The 17,767-nt window shown below is 40.5% G+C and overlaps 1 protein-coding gene across 2 annotated transcripts in view; it reads right to left on the reverse strand.

Moving 5' to 3' along the window:
* ANO6 (anoctamin 6) overlaps positions 1–17,767 on the reverse strand; it is a 66,871-nt gene that overhangs the window by 8,579 nt on the left and 40,525 nt on the right. For both annotated transcript variants that reach the window (XM_081022325.1, XM_081022326.1), the window contains exons 9-17: positions 17,643–17,748; positions 16,076–16,136; positions 14,342–14,487; positions 8,589–8,666; positions 6,003–6,228; positions 5,024–5,193; positions 3,297–3,394; positions 2,457–2,587; positions 1,595–1,800 (exon numbers count right to left, since the gene is read on the reverse strand). In XM_081022325.1, the coding sequence (XP_080878451.1) occupies positions 1,595–1,800; positions 2,457–2,587; positions 3,297–3,394; positions 5,024–5,193; positions 6,003–6,228; positions 8,589–8,666; positions 14,342–14,487; positions 16,076–16,136; positions 17,643–17,748 (1,222 nt within the window). The remainder of the gene's footprint in view (positions 1–1,594; positions 1,801–2,456; positions 2,588–3,296; positions 3,395–5,023; positions 5,194–6,002; positions 6,229–8,588; positions 8,667–14,341; positions 14,488–16,075; positions 16,137–17,642; positions 17,749–17,767) is intronic.

The raw sequence follows: 17,767 nt of genomic DNA on the forward strand, positions 1-17,767 counted from the left end.
GCAGAAATGATTATAAGAATCAGGTTTATGCATGCTAGTAGGGAACACCCTCTGAGTGATCACAATATTATACCTTTCTAATACTGCCCCCGCTTCCCACTTTTCCTATGTATAAGAACATGGAGTTATTGCGAAATGTTATTTGGAATTCAGTGTAACTTATTTGCTCTTTACGCTGCCTTTCTCTCTCCTCCTCCCCTCCAGTATTCTTCCCACATAAACTTTTACCTCTTTCAAATGATTTCCAGATGTACAATAGCAGTGATGACATACACAGGAGAATATATTCTTCTAGATACTCTGTAAAAATAAACTCCCCCCCCCCACACCATTTGTAGGCTGGTTGTTTTTTTTTAAAGAGGATCACACTAAAAAAAATTCTGATTTCAATGTTCCAAGACGTGATCACTTTTCCTATTACCCCAGAACAAATGAAAACTGGGCTTATGCTTCGCAACTGAATATAGCAATGTCAGCTCTGCTGCATGAACTCTTAAGTGCCAAGGTAGCTTTGTACAATATCCACTTAAAGTTCTGCCAGTTTTGCAGAGTAATCCATAAAGTGGAAAGAAATGGAACTTGCTGTAAAAGAAGCATGGCATCAACTATTTTGGGGATTTTAATTTTTTTATTTTAGAAAGCCTCTGCTGCGGTTATGACAGTCAGGCTTCCTGGGCCACTGTGCATTTCCAGTGGATATTGTTACTAAGGGTTGCATTCCGTGCTAGTTCTACTCGAGAGTAGACCCACTTGAAATTAATAGCAATGGCAAACTTTGATCCATTAATTTCAATTAGGCAGTTCTGAGTAAAACTTAGGTGGCAATGATTATTTGGCTGTTCTATGATTAAACCACCTGAATCCATTTGAAAACAATTGAACTTTTTAGATGAAGAAAACGTCGACTCAGGAGAAAAACCACCACACAAGATTTCTTTTTAAGTGACTTACTAGTTAGTGTTGCCAGAGGCATCTCAGAAGATGCATTCCCTCCTTCTGTGTAAAAGAGAAGGGGGAATGCCTCTAGCATGGTGACAGCTAGCAGTTAATTTTGGACACTAAACCTGGCACCAGCCAGTTTAACTGAGTGGAAACTCCTACCGCAGAGCCTTAGCAAAATTCATTGCAGTAGGGTTTGTTGACCCTGTCCTCAAAGGGAGAAAGAGAAAACAAAGGGAATATGCTTATTTAATTTATAATATTTATATACCAGCTGTCATCACACATTGTCTTGCAATGGGTCATAACAATTTAAAGCGCAATACAAAATAAGAACAAAATAGAATGCACATTAAAGTACAACCCAAGATGGTCAGCTTGTATACAAACAGATATCACAAAGACATCATGAGTCTTAATTGGTATCTCATAAAAAACCAACCAACCAACCAACCAACCAACCATTGGTACCACTGTCGCTGGACTTCTCATTCCTCAAGGAAATGGAGAACATCTAACATATCAACAATTTCATACTGTTCAAAGGTGCGAATGTGGAGAACGGACATTACAACTGATTGAAGAACACTTCCCCATGGGAAATAACTGTTCGGCATTTCAGATCCCAAATTGTCACTACTTAAAGACTACTTACATTGGTCACCACAGCAAGAAGAGCTATTCCTTGCATGATGGGCTGCCATGCTCCTATGTCCTGAGCTTTCTGAGGAACTATGCGCCTGAACTGTGTGGTAATCTTCCAGGCGTCTATACGTATTTCCAGTAAATTGTTCATAAGTGCCAGAAGGGGAGCCAGTGGGAACGAGGCCACAAACAAAGTGACAAATCCAAACTGTATAACTGCCAATGAGAAATGTGACAAGCACTGGTGAAATATTAATTAGCATTGTGTGCGCTTTCAAAAGTCAGGCATGCCAAACTCAGTGGCTAAACAGAGCTATTCTAGATCACTTGAAAGAGCTGGGTTCTTGGATCAGAAAAATATGGGAAAGTTACCCAAAGTCTATGGGTGATATTCACCTAAGATTTACACACACTAGATCCATTGAAACTAATGGACTCGTCTTAGTCATCTTCATTCATTCTGAGTAAGTTACTTTGAGTAATACTTAGTTGATTCCATTCATTATCTGCACTCTGTAGCCAGCAAGAAACCAACGCCATTGTAAAAAGGAATTTATAATGCCAATCAGGACATGGGGTGTGTGGAAATCTTTATATATATATATTTGCAAGAGAGCAACATTAAATAGTACAGTTAGAGAACAATCATGTGGTTGTTCACTCCGTAGTAAAGCCCCACTGTACCCAGAGGTGTTTACTCTCAGGTAAGTGCAACCCTAATGTCTTGTGTACAACCACAGTTAAATACTCTGTGTTCAGATTTTTTTTTAAAGAAAGGAATAGCCCAGCCATCCAATCTAGAAAAAACCACCCATCCCGCTTTTATTTAATAGAATGTTAATTATGAAAAAGAATTATAGCAGCCAGCTTACCCATTTCAAGATACTCATAAAACAATCCAAGTTTGCCAATGGGTTGCAGGTGGTAGTCCTGTTCCCAGCGAGGGACAACTTTCTCAGACCGTGAAGCTGAACAAAATCTTCCAATCAGGTTCTTAAGCCACCTATGAATGGAGATCACCAGCTAGATTTATTCTTTATGGTAGAAATCATGCAATTTTTTGTCCAATATGGAATAGCTAAGTCTGCCTCTTTGCTTTGATAATAATGGGCTCAGTTTTGCCTTTTCTGGCAGATACAGCCAAGGTCAAGCTACATGTTACACTGGGAGATCCATCCATTAGTTCATCTGTATAGGCTCTGATGGATTTGGCCTGTTTGGATCCTCATTTTTCTACCTTAAAAAAATAATGGAGACAAAACAATAGAGAATAGGGATTCCATTCATGACCTCTTCGTGGTCAAAAGCATATGTTGCTGTGTTTTCCATTGATGGAGACTAATGTTTCTGGACCTTGCTTTAATCCTCTGCCACTTGTTTCTTAAAATTTCCAACATATCATAGTCTGAACCAGTCCTACGTTTCAGAAAGTAAAATAAGGCACAACTATCACACTGTTCATTAATATTTCCCAAATCTGTAGGATTGGATGAGGCTGTTTCTCACCTCCTATGGAGTCCTCATGAATTTCTGATCATTAAAACAGTTTTTTTTTAAAAAAATCAGTTGCAGCTTTTTGTGTTTTAGGGGCTGCCTTCTGCTGTGAGCTCAAAGCAACCAAGAGGTTTAAATTCAGGTTCACTAAAAACAACCACCCTGTATTCAAATTCAGGTTTGGTTTTGACTCCTAGCTATCAACACTATTTACTTACGGAAGAAGCACTTCTTGTATATTATTCCAGATTGCTTTGCCTCCCATTATTATTGTCAGTTGTGTTGTAAGTTCAAGGAGACATCCACCTGGATCACACTAGGATTGGAAGAAGAAGGGGAGGGTGGACATGAATTTTTCCAGCTCATTAGCTGCAGGGAACGAACTTTCAATTAATGAAAACATATTAAAATATATTCTGTTACTTCAAAAAGACTAGCATAATGTTTTGTTTGGCATCATTCTATTCAGATAACTCTCCAGAAAAATGCACAAACCATCTAACATTGGTGATTATTACTAAAAAAAGTAACACCTTCATTTTTAATAAATTTGCTTCATTTATACCAGACTTTTTCTTCGAAAAGCAAAGAATAGCTTACATATGGCTCCTGTAGTCTTCAGCTCACAGAGTTTAGAGGTTAAACTTGTGTAATGTCTGCAGCAGAACTACATTTACCTTTAACCATAATCTGTGCCCTCCAAAATAATTGATTACTAGCGTGGGGATAGCATATAGTTAATCTTGCAGTCAAGGACACTCGCTCAGAAGCCTACTTCCAGAACTCACCCTGCTTTTAGGCAGTGAAGCAAGAAGTTGGAGGGTTCTGAGTGCCTTGCAGTTGCCTGCCTTGGGTCTAAAAGTTAGCTTGCTGTCCTCGGATATGGTGCAGGTTTGCGTCCTATTGTCAGTGTTGAAAGAAGAATCACAGAGTGAAAGGCACCATATTGCCTTTGTCCTGGGCAGCAAGATGTCTTGGGCTGGCCCTATCTGCTTCTGTCAGTGCCCTGACCTGAATCAGGGCACTTACATTTCTCACACTTTAGTTATGTGGGGTAGTGGTGGGGAGAGTGGAGGAGCTGAAGCAGCCCCAAAGATTCTTTTTACAGGTGTGGAATAGTAACAGCGCCATGTTGTCTATAGTGGTATTGCCATTTGCAGTGTTCACAGCCATTAAGGGAAGTAAGCAAATCACCTGCTATTTCAAGCAACGTTGACCATTTTGTGAGGCCTCTCCATCATCATATTATCATCACCATCATGTTATTATTTCTACCCCACCCATCTGGCTGGGTTTCTCCAGCCACTCTGGGTGGCTTTCAACAGAACATTGAAAACAGAATAAAACTTCAAACATTAAAAACTTCCCTAAACCATTGTAGCTAAGTTATTTTTTGGGGGGAGGGGGATCAGTGGTGGCTGCAAGAAGCTACGGCACCTGAGGTTTGGTGGAATATGAGCTTGGAGGACTTCGGACTCAGCTCAAAATGGTGGTAGCTGTGAAGCTGAGTTCTTCAGTTTACCATTGCGAGATCGCAATCCCACCAATCCTTAATACCATCACTGCTTCCCATGTATCTCTTGAAACTGGTGAAGTGGCCAAGATTCAGGGCCAAACTAGATGTTACACGCATACATGTATAATATTACCACAATGGGCTTTTCAAAAGTCAAATTAAGCTTTTGAAGGGGGAACTGGGAAAAGTGCAGCAGAAGCAGCAGCGTTCATCTTCTGTCTGTTTTCCTACCTTGAAGTTCATGAAAAACAGTTAGTCAGGAAAGGGTTAAGCATCTGCTTTTCCTTCTGCACAAAAATTCTTTAAAAATGATATTTGGCTAATGTTACTTCCATCTATGTGTAACATCTGGCTTGACCCTAACACTTCTAGCTGAAAAAAAATTAAAAATGAAGAGAGGAAAACCCACTGCAGGTAGTTCATTCATACCTCTTCATTTCTGTATTTCCCCAGCCAATAAACAGGGTCGCCAGGGTAACCTACAAATTTACCCTTAAAGAATGCAATGTAGAAACAGGAAGAATAATAGTTGACAAATTGGAACAAGAACATCTTCATGGTGAGGCTGTTTTCATAATCGGTCTGCGTCCTTGGCAGTTCTGTAGTTTAAGGGGTGAGGGAGAGAGAAATGGTTAACTCGAGAAGAGCTTTCGAGATATGTATGTCGTAGACTCGAATACAATTTACATCTTTATAATTTAGATTATTTGGAGTTCTCTAATATACTGTAGCCATTATGTTAATTTCATGACAACGTGTTATAAAAAGGGGGGAAATATGTGCTCTTCCACACAAGAACAAGCAGCAATTCTCAATGCAAAAAGCCTCCAGCAGATTCAATACATAATGAACATAACATTTTGATGTGATGCAAATGAAAGAATATTAAAATGAAGCTACTTTAGATGCGCCAAAACAGGACAGCTCCTTTAATGTAAATGACCTGGATGGGAAGGAAACCAGCAGTGTTTGCTCTGTTTTCGCTATTTACTAAGGCATGAAGGGTTTCAAACAGTGATTCTTTCCCTTTTTATTTACAAGAAAATGACTACGCTATCTATAAACAATACCGAATGTAATTGAATGCATTATGCAGTGCTGATCCATTTTCATAAGGCTGGAATTATTACAGTAATCTTCCGTGCTTTGTCAGTTTCATAAATATACAGCTGTAAACAATTGATCTTTCATGCTGGCTATAGAAGGATTCCTTAGGCAAGGAGCTGAATGTCATTTCTTTGTTAACTGAGAAAGCTTGAACTTTAAAATCTTTAGAAGTCATTGCAAGCAATGGTGGGGAAAGTTCTCAAATACATGGCAGAGGCATCCTGTTTCGCTGAGTTACCCCTTAAGAACACAACGTTTTCCTCCATTTACTCTGAAAGGCTTTGTAGCTGGGGCATCTTACCAAAGTCAGTAATCATGATTGCTACTTTCTCATAGATCATGTTCAGAATCATGATGATGATGAAGCTTATGATGGAAGCAGAAACCGAAGTTGCTGCTTGTGGAGTCAAGTACTTCTGGATGGCTTCGGTGCCATTGATATGCCTTGGGAGCGTCGCGGAAAACACCAGGAAAACAGACAGCCTGTAAACAATTATGCCAATAACCGAGGCGATAATGAGCAGGATCTGAAATCAAATAACAAAATAACTGCTATGTAGTAAGCATGATATAGTTTATGTGTCACATATATACACATATATAGCATGCACACACACACAGATATTTAATTGATGAATTTATTATATAAACACAGTAACATATATAATTACAGAAAAAGTAAATGAAACTATAAATACAAATATATTAGATTTATACATTATTCAAAAGTGTGATTAAATGTATCAGTAAGTGTTTATGCAATCGTTAACATGCACTTTCCTTTATGCCACTGATTTGTTGTATATAGCAATCAATATACTATTATTCTGATGCATATACCTACAATGCATTTCGTTCCTCTCATAATAAAACTTCCTGAACATAATTAAACTCCCAAATCGTAACTCATTTTTTAAGACATTAAATTTTCCCCAACAGTAAATATGGGTTTGCTGAATCTTAGGGCTGCCATATGATCAGATTTTCCTGGACAGTACCGGGATTTCCAAGCCAGAATTGATGTCTGGGGGGAATTTCTGGGGGGAAATTGTCCTGGATCTTAGGCAAGTCAATTGAAAATTTGTATTTTGATGGCTTTTCTCAGAAAAAAAGCTTGAGTCTTCCTCAAAAAAGCTCAACAACTTGTTGTCCTGGATTTTACTTCTTGAAAGCTGGCAACCTATGAATTTTCTACTTCATTTCTGGTACAGAAAACAGTTCCTACAACAGCATCCACAATATCTATTTGTGCGGGAGAAAACACATAGGTGAGCACTGGGAACTGGAAATGGAGGGTGAAAGGAAAAGTGGAGAAAGGGAGATAGACAGGAACACAAGAATAGCATGCAGTGCAGCACTCTGTAATAAATTTCACCCCTCCAGCCCTGAATATAATTTTAGCTTCCTCCTTTTGCCAGTTGCCTCTGCTCATTGCAATGTCCTTCCTTCTCGTAGCCCTGTGGTATGTTCCTTAAGAGGAAGATTACAGTAGCACTTCCATGGCAGTATCTACAGCCGTGCTAATGACAATCCTACCACTGGCATTGGCTAGTGCACATTGGAACTATTTTTGAAACTCTTCCACGATGCCACACATTTTCCCCCATGGCTGTATAGACTTCTTTTAGTTTCTCCTTTGAATTAAGCTGGAATTGGGGTGGGGGGGGGAGCAAAGGACACCCAGCTTTGCTCTCTTAATCAGATGAAACGGGTAGGAAAAGACCCATTACAGTGGTACCTCTGGTTATGTACTTAATTCGTTCTGGAGGTCCGTTCTTAACCTGAAACTGTTCTTAACCTGAAGCACCATGTTAGCTAATGGGGTCTCATGCTGCCGCTGCGCCGCAGCCATGCAATTTCTGTTCTCACCCTGAAGCGAAGTTCTTAACCCAAGGTAATATTTCTGGGTTAGCGGAGTCTGTAACCTGAAGCGTATGTAACTTGAAGCGTATGTAACACGAGGTACCACTGTAATCTGTAACACGCTATTGAACCAGATGCCTGGAACAACACGTCTGAAAAAAGTGGCAGGAAAGGTAACGAGGTTTGGACTGACCATCACTTCATGGCAAAAAACCGTTATGTTTTCTCCCAAGTGCCAGGCCAGCTGTTATCTATCTCAGCTCCCTAGAACATGAGTCCTATTATAGAAGCTGCTGGTATCATGTTCTGCTGTGCACATACGTATCATTTGTAGATGTTTTAAAACGTACCTTTGAAATATAACCTGTGAAGGAAATGAGCCAAAGTATCCAAGAACTCAAGCTGATGCACAAGAGGTAAGAAGGGGGTTCAGAAGAGATGGGGGATCGAGATGGGAGTAAGGAGACAGAAATCCAGAAATGGAGCCTTCAGGAGAGAAGTCCAGCTAGGCAAAAACACCTGAAATTCAATGCAGGATAGCATAAAAAGAGGGGAAATGGGGCAAGGTAAGGGATCAAGCCTGGCATAAGGAAGAAAGATGCTTTCTTGGAGGTGAGGGAGAACAAAGTGAGGAATCCTTGCCATTCTGAGATCCAGTTTAAAGGCACAGTTGCTCGCATGGCTCAATTCTCGCAGTGCCTTGCACTGTCTCCTTTGAAAGGAGAGCTGTTTTTCAAAGTGTTCTTAAGACAAAAATAACCCATGAAAAGCTTTAAAATGTCAGGCCGGAACTTTCTCCGATATGAGATTTCCATGTGCAGAAATGTATTAATGTACTAAGTTGTGTTTTTTTCCTGTTTTTAAGAAAAGTCCTGTGCAATTCTGAAGCAGTACAGCCATGAGAAAGGAGTCCACCACAGGAACAGCCGTCCTTCAGGAAGGGGCCATAACCATTTAAGCTTTACAGAATCTATCATGCTGACGAAGCTAAATAAATGACAAGCGGCAGTTGTGGAAAATTTACCCAGAATAAGACAGCACTCGTGCAGAAGGTCATCCTCACGCACTTTCCACAAGCTGTGTAGGGGATATGCTCTTCTTGCTGTGAAGAAAGGGGATCGAGAAAGAATTCCCTTTGTTAATATGCACATTTCTTTTTCACGTAGCCCAGTGTTTCGGGAAAAGCAGTTCGTTTGTGTTTTTTATGTTTCCAGATTAAAATACTTAGCTTCACATATCGTCCTCAACCTGTCTGAGCATTGTTGAATCTAGTTTTGAGAGGTTTAGTGGGTTATCATGCTAAAATCACATACTCCCCCCCAAAAACATGGGCTTCCCTCCAAAAACTATGCAACTAGTTCCATGCATCTAAAGGAGCTTTGGGTTTCTCAGAACAACAGCTCTCCTAATGTAATTTAGGAAAAGGCTTTTGGAATTGTAAGGAATTTCAAAAGCAGTGCACGATATCCCCCAACACTGGCCCTGCTGTTAGACAGAGAGAGGTTGTTACCTCAGGCGACAGGTTTTGGGTGTCATGGAAGGGCAGCAAATGGTTAACTTATCTAATTTATGATCACCCTATCTTCTCTCTGAAGGTGAAAATAAACTAATCAGCACTGGGTACTTGGCACCATGACATTTGTGTCAGTGTGTGGGTGATGGCAGTGGTGGGACCATTTGCTGTTTTGCCTCAGGCGGCAATAATGTATTGGCCTAGCCCTAGATATACGTTGGAGATATGCTCTTCAAAGGAGAAAAGGTTCCGAAGCCTTGGCCATGCCTAAAGTAATTCTGTGGATCATTTCCAAATGTATGAAAAACATATTGTGAAAAATATATTGACTTCTTTGAATTGCTGTCATGTGACACTGCCCTCTCAGAGTCTGGTTCTACCTCTCCTGCACTTGAATGATCACAAATATTTTCTGCTTTATCCATGGACAATGATTTGTTCCAAGGCAGACATGCCTCTTCTCCTTCCCTGGCATCAGTTTAAAAGTTGCTCTGCCACCTTTTTGATTTTAAGTAAAAGTAAAAAGCAAAATGTGCTTTAAAGTTTCTGTCAAAGGAAAAGCTTACAATTTGAAAGGATTATAGAAAATTCCCTTTGCTGAAAGCAGAGAGACAGCACTGAGATTTGCTTGAAATAATGCTCAAAATAATGCAGTTTCAAAAATCTCACTACTAACATTAGCTATTGTTTAACACAAGATGCAAGCAGTTTAGACCCATTCAGGTCAATAATCAACTGACTTAAAAGTAAAAGTAAATTATACTCGCTGTGCAATAACAAATAGGTATCTGATCACCATAGCATAACCTGAAAGCAGTTTCCCCCTAGGTGAGAGTGGTAGGTGATATGCTTTACTATGCTACTACAAAAACATTAAAGAATTGGCAACAAAGAACAAAACAGTGAGAAAAACAATTTCATTGCTTTTCAGCACCAAAAATGGAGAACAAAAGATTTTTCTTCAAAGGGCTGAAGATAGATTTCAATACTGGAGGATAATAATGTTAGAATAAAAATATTGTTGGAAAAATGCCACATATTCATAAATGCTAATCTGGAATTCTCCATGTTTGGGAAGATGCTATTAGGTGCAAATTAGCTGGCATGCCTTCTTGAGTATCAATATTCTTGCTGTATTGGACTACAGAATGAAAGAGATAAAGCTCAGGTGAGATATTTATTTAGGTCAATTTAGCAAATTGAATTTAATGCATAGGTGTATAAACATCAATACCAGCCATGTGTCACAAAAACTCTTAATACGTAAACTATATTCGGTCTTCATAAAATTAAAATTAAAATAGTTTCTTGCCATTCCTCAGCCAAATATATATATCGTTAAGCTTGACATTTTAGCCACCTTCCAATTTGTTGTTGACCATTCTTTCAGAGTAAGGACAAAGTCATCACACCATTTCTTGGTAATGAAACTATTTGCGACTGTTTGCAACAAATTCCAGACTCTTTCAGACAACTCAAAGTACTGCAGCTATTGTTTTTGTTTAACCAGTAAAGCCCTGAGTATCTCAGGGAGCTTCTTTCTCCCATACAACTTGCATAGTGTTTCAAGTACTGCCAATAAGTTCTGCTCTAGAGTTTATCCTTGAGAAGATAAGGATTCCAGGCATCAGGAATTCTGTCCCCTGGGAAGTTCCAACAGTAGTCTCTGCTCAGAACCAGGCAGTGGTAGGTTGTTCCACTAGAACTAATGGGGCACAGCCCTACCAAGGATAATGGCAAGTGATTACAAAAAAAAATACAAAATGAAATCAAAACCGCATACTGTTTCACACACATTTAATCCTTCCATTTGAATTCAAGAGAGGCTCTGCAGACATTTCTGTCAATCTACCATTCTCTAGCCAATCAGATCTCTGAACCACTCAGCCAGTCCTTATCCAAAAGTATAACTCAAAGCAAAGAGGTCCCTCTCACGTATCTCTGAGCTGAAAAGCCATGTGAAAGTTGAATATTGCTGGTGAAAGCATTGTTATCCAAAATTAGTTGGAGGTTTCTTACTTTTAAATATATATATATATATATATAGAGAGAGAGAGAGCTAGCTTTAAATTGCTTTATACTGTAAACATTGGATTTATTTTCATGTGTATGTTTGGTTTTTTTGGAAACCACCTGTGAACACTAAAAAAAATAAAAAAAAAGCTGGTGCATCAATATTACAATAAATAAATAAACTTCTTTCACATGGCACCCATTGCAGTCGTAGAGTGATTTTCTTTTTCATCATATAGCTTTAGATTTGTGTTGTAGTATATTATGCAAGCACCTGCCTCATACCCAACATCATATTAAATAGTTCCCCTGCTTTAGAAAATATAAATCAACTCATTTCAGATGGAGGTTATGGGAAGGCATTGTAAACTATCCCCCTTTACTCCATAATCCTCCACGTAAATTACAATCTGCTATGAAATATATCCTTTGAGTCCTAGTTATGGCTGATGACATGAGCCTTATTTATTGACGGCGAGACTTGCCCTCAGAACAGCCACCTTTCCAGGATGAAATAAAGTTCTAATATGAGAACTTTACTAGGTCATTAGAATAAGTTTGGGTCTTTCCCCCCAGAGCCGAACTATGAATTTAAAATGTGCAGTACTCAGGCAGTGACAAACTTATTATATAATTGAATACGTAATTGAAATATAACAGAATGAGGGCCAGAGCTCAGTAGTGGAGCATATCCTTTAAATGTGTGAGGCTCTTGGGATGAATTCCCAGGCTAGGAAAACTCCTGTCTGAAACCCAGGAGAGCAGCTGCCAGTCTGTGTGAACAGATGGGTTAGCGGTCTGCTTTAAAGCTCGTCCACCCTTCCACACTAGAATGCATGGGTCCGAATGGTTTTCTGCTTGATCCATGCTTTCTTAGGCACGGGTCTGAACAGCTTTCCGTTTGCCCCAGGGGTGTAGCTTAGGTTGCCAGAGCCCGGGGCCATGTGGAGGGATGGGAGGGAAGGAAGGAAACGGACAGAGCACATTTGTGCATCCAACTGCCTAATGGTGTCCACATCACCCAGGAGATCGCAGCCACTGAAATAAGAAAAGACGAGCCATTCCATTTTCTGGAGCAGGCATAGGCAAACTCCAGCCCTCCAGATGTTTGGGACTACAATTCCCATCATCCATAGCTAACATAGGGTTACTAGATGTCTCGGGGACAGTCCCCAGATTTTCAAATCTGTTTCTGGACAAATTCTGTCCCCAGAATGTCCCCAGATTTGCAAATCTGTCCCTGGGAAACATGGCAGCGGCAGCCTTAGCAGCCTGGAGCCAGCCTGTTAGTGCAGTTAGCTCTGGCTGGCTTCAGGAGCTGCTCGCTGCCGTGGCGCCCATCATTTTTCCTGTACCACAACAGCGAGCAGCTCCTGAAGCCAGCCAGAGCTAACTGCACTACCAGGCTGGCCCCTCCTGGGCAACGGCCGCCCGCCTGTGACTCCCGAGCCTCCCCTGATTTGTCAAAACAAAGGGAGAAGGGGGAAGGAGATTGGGGAAGGCTCAGGAGTCATGGGCACGCAGCGCACCGTTGCCCAGTTTTTTTAAAAAACTCTGTGCATTTATGTTTCACAGGGTGTGAAAGAAGGGCTTTGCACCTTTGTACAATATGCTTGTGTGCTTGCACCCAGGGTCTTTTGCCTCACCATCCCCACTACTGACTCCCTGTTGCTACTCAGCTTAAAAAAAAAAAAAGTGTCCCTGGATTCATTGAAAAAATCTGGCAACCATAAGCTAACAGGGCCAGTGATCAGGGATGATGGGAATTGTAGCCCCAAACTTCTGGAGGGTCAGAGTTTGCCGATGCCTGGTCTGGAGAGGTCACTTCCTGGTTCACATGGAGAAGCTGTTTCCAATAGAGCCCAGCAAAAGAAACGTGCAGCTGTATTAAGGCAGCATTGGGTATTGAAATTTTGTGCTCCTAACAATTTTGTACCCAAGGCAACTGCCCCGTGCCCACCTCCACTACGCCACTGGTATGCCCTGCCACTTTCTCTGGGGAATCCCCCTCTTCACTGCTGAATTGGAGCAAATGTCAATCCTTGGGAAATCCAACTAATGTTTGCTCTGATTCTGTGGTAAAGAGTGGCTTTCCCTGGGGAAGCAGTCGGACAAGTAGAAGTGTGGACGACCCCACAAGTATATGGAACCTCCCTATGCTCCTATGTAAAGCTTCTTTACTGTCGCTCTGTTCTCTGTTAGCAATATCTCTTGGTTAATCAAAGATTATTTTGTCCTCTTAATTTTGAGTAATTCTTGTAGGATTTCAACTGGCAACACATTTGCCAATTTTCGTTACGAAAAGCTGACAGCTGACAGTGGTGAGAATCGATGTAACTGTTAGCAAAGACAAAGATTATCACACTAATTCACTTCACCTAAATGTCTGATTTGACTTTTAAAACAACCCTGTCAGAATTTCTAGGTTTTTAAAAAATATCTTTATATTTTGAGCATCTTTAAGCATTAATACTGCTGAAAATCAAGACTGAATAACAGGAACTGGAATAAGACTGTAAAAAGCTACTATATCTCAAAACTAGTGTCTGCTCTCTCCTAGTACTGTCAACAGTGATGTGGACTTCAAATTCACCCTTCCAACATTTCTCTGATGAAAATAGGGACATCCTATTCCATACCCTCCAACATTTCTCCAATGGAAATAGGGATGTCCTAAGGAAAAGTGGGACCTTCCAGGATCAAGTCAGAAACCAGGACAGCTTCTGTAAATCAGGGACTGTCCCTGGAAAATAGCGACACTTGGAGGGTCTGTCAATTCGGTTCTAACTAAGTTATACTCAGAGAAGAACCACTGAAATTAACCAGCCTATGTTAGTCATGTTTGTTCATTTATGCCAAGAATTACTAACAGTGAATACAATCCCAGGTTTCCTGAAGAGCTTTTCCAAGCCTTTCCACCCAAAATTCCTGAGGTTGGAGTTTTATCTATGTAATATTTTATTTTATATATTATTTGCTTAAGGTATCAATACCAAGGCAGGGTACAACATAAAAAATGCAAGTTAAAACTACCAGTAATCAACAACAACATTCTTAAAAATACCAGCAAACAAGGGCATAGTAGTACCAAGTTGTGATTCTTTGTCCGAATTACATTACATTCAGCTTAGCTGATATACATATCTACAAACAGATCTGACTCCTGACAAAAATACTGGACTTGATAGAATCCAAAGAACTTTTCTTATAAGATGTCCAAGCACATTAAAAAAAACAACACCCATCCAGACCTGTGTTATTTCGTTCACTACGACGCGATGGCATCTCGCTTCATATTCGGGACGTACTTGTTCTTCTTGCTCCAAGAACTCAACAGTGTCCCATTCGTATTCCAGCTCAGCCTGCCGTCTTTTCCAAAACTCCAGAAACAAAGTAACTGATGAAGAAAGATTAAGCAAGGATAATTTTAGCTGCTGAGGATTATGAATCCAAGGTTTATTAGTTTTCTTTGCCAATCTGTGAAGAAATGGAGTCAAATCTTGCCGGTTGATGGAATGGCAACCAGGTGTTTATAAGGAAAACAGTGGAAACTATTTTTGTTTTTTGTTTTTACTTAAATCGTCTTCTTTTTGTGGTGCATCATTATTTCTATACGTGCAGAAAGAACTCACAGCAGCCAGTGTGGCCAATGGTCAGAAATTATGTGAGCTGTACAGTCATACCTCATGTAACGTTTGCTTCATGTTACGTTTTTTCAGGTTGCGTCCCACAGCGACCCGGAAGTACCGGAAAGGGTAAATTCTGGGTTTCACCACATGCGCACAAGCGCCAAATCGCGCTGCGCACCTGCGCAGATACGGTGCTTCATGTTGCGGGCTTTTCAGGTTGCAAACAGGCCTCCAGAACAGATCCCGTTCGCAACCAGAGGTACCACTGTACTTCAATAACATCTGGAAGGCCACAGGTTCTCCACTCCTGACCTAAAACATACTCAAGTCTCCTTTAGAGATACACATTGCAGGGGAAGGTTACCACTGTTTTTCAGGGACCCTTCTCTGCTGTTACTGTTCTTTTCATTGAGAAAAGGTAAAGGTAAAGGGACCCCTGATCATTAGGTCCAGTTGTAGACGACTCTGGGGTTGTGGTGCTCATCACACTTTATTGGCCGAGGGAGCCGGTGTACAGCTTCCAGGTCATGTGGCCAGTATGACTAAGCCGCTTCTGGCAAACCAGAGCAGCATACAGAAACACCATTCACCTTCCCGCCGAAGCAGTACCTATTTATCTACTTGCACTTTGACATGCTTTCGAACTGCTAGGTTGGCAGGAGCAGGGACAGAGCAACGGGAGGTCACCCCATCGCAGGGATTCAAACCGCCGACCTTCTGATTGGCAAGCCCTAGGCTCAGTGGTTTAACCCACAGCACTACCAGTGTCCCCTGGTAAATTTCAATGTGCTGGCTTTGGTGTATAAAGCCCTATACAGTTTGGGACCAGGATATCCTAAGGATTGTCTCACAGCTTATATACCCAAATGATCTAAGTACTGTGCAGATGAGGGCCTTTGCCAGAAGCCATATTACCAGGAGGTCCTTTCTGCACAATGTAGGAATTGGGCCTACACTGATTACAATGGAGAAAAGAGGAATGCTTCACTAATGTTGCAAAAACTGTGCCTTTTGAGCACATATGGAAGCTGAAGGACTTAAGGAGAGCTGAGCTCCTCTGGACTGGACCAAAGGCCCAGCCAGTCTAGCCCTACATCCTCACAGTGGCCAATTGGATGCCTATAGAAAGCTCCAAAGCAGGCGGGACATGACTGCAACAGCAGCATGTGTCACATACAACAAACATTAGCTAAAGTGGTACCTCAGGTTAAGAAAAGTTTCAGGTTAAGAACGGCCCTCTGGAACAAATTAAGTTCTTAACCTGAGGTACCACTGTATTTTGGCTTTGGTTTGGATTTAACCCCCCCCAGCCCCCCCAACCTACTGCCTCAAATAATGTATTTGAAATTAGCTTACCCCATACTCCCATAAATACTGCAAACACAAGTGTTCCGAAGCTATCGAAGATACACAGCTTCTGGAAAGCATTCAGAAAAATAGGGGTTAGCATACAATTTTGCATTGTTTTTTGGCACAGCTAAAGAACATAGGCTGTTACACAATACCTAATTTCATAAGAGGGGCTACCTATGCATGGAAACAGATTTTCACATGGCAGACCATCTCTTCTGCCATGAAAATGGAAGCCCCACATAGACATTTGGCATTCCTGCAGTATGCATACAATGCCTCAAGAAAAGCATTCCTTATCATTTATGGGGAAGGGCTGAACTCAGACATCTCCTTGCTGCTTTCTTGCCCCACAGCTAATCAGCTGAAGACATTGACCATCTGCTTGCTAGAGGGGAGGAAGCATTTGCCAACTGGAAGCAATGGCCATGGCACACAGCTTGCTACTGTTTGAGAAGTCGCCTTGATAACAGCCTGCATTTTATAGTTAAATAAAGTATCCTTTTTTTTAGTGTTCTGCCAAGTTTTAGAAAACAGAACTGTAATGCCAATATAGTCCCACATTATGGAAAATGGCAAAATATGTGATACATAAGGGTTTTTTTTGTTTTGTTTTTAAAGGCAAATCATTTTATAACGCCTACTTATCCTGAAAAGAGAGGCAAAATATGTTTCAGTGTTGGGAATATTAAACGCATACATAAAAACCTGAGCAAACTGAAAACAAATGAAATGTCAAAAATTATATATTCCCAATGTGATGGCAGCAACCATCAGATGATAATATGGTTGTGTAAAACTAATATCACAGATTAGCAGCTCCAGCTGTTGCATTCTTATCATCATATAAACAAAAGATCTACCAGTGGAAGGCAAACTATAATGTGATAAGCTTATCACATGAAAAGCATGCTAAGTCTAGGTCTATTAAAACACACACACACACACACACACACACGCACGCACAATGATTTCATATCTTTGCTCTGTTTATTCAATTTATTTCACTTTCATCTCTATCATATCCCTTATATTACTCTTCTAAAGTGAGGTTTGGGTCACTCTATTTATGAAGGAGAAGAAAACAGTTTGTGGCCAGGTCAGCCTTGCGATTAGAAGCACCAGACTATCACTCTTCCTCATTCAAACACAGATGCGCAGGACAAACCACATGTAGACAGGAGCAATTCAAGTTAATGGACTATCCATTTTCCTAAGGATACTTCATAAAGCCAAAACTCATTTACCTGAGCAAACAGATAGGATACTGAAAGACAGCATAGGAACTTGCCTTCAAGTTTCACATCCCAGTCAAATAAAAATAGACACATTTATCTAATGAGCTTTTTCCTGAGGTTGTCTTTTAACTTAACCTTCGCACAAGTTCAATGATTGTAATCAGTAAGTTGCATTCTCCCCTTTTCATTAGTGGTCTCGTATTATTATGTAGTATCCATCCTCTTTTCTTTTCTTTTTTCTTTTGCATGTATTTCTAACTTCGCTTCAAAATAAAATTTCATGCCCCAGAAAACAATGTCTTTCCATATTCCGCAAGAGTAAATGTTGTTGTTACCTTGGACGATTCACAGGTGATTGTGAGGTTCCAGTATGTACATTCTTGATCACATTGGGGGCACATGATGATTTTACCTCCTATGTTCGGGTCACAGACTTCTTGGCTAAAATAGAAAGGATCCA

Source organism: Podarcis pityusensis (assembly GCF_964106645.2).
Source record: "Podarcis pityusensis genome assembly, chromosome: 10".
Lineage (NCBI taxonomy): Eukaryota > Metazoa > Chordata > Lepidosauria > Squamata > Lacertidae > Podarcis > Podarcis pityusensis.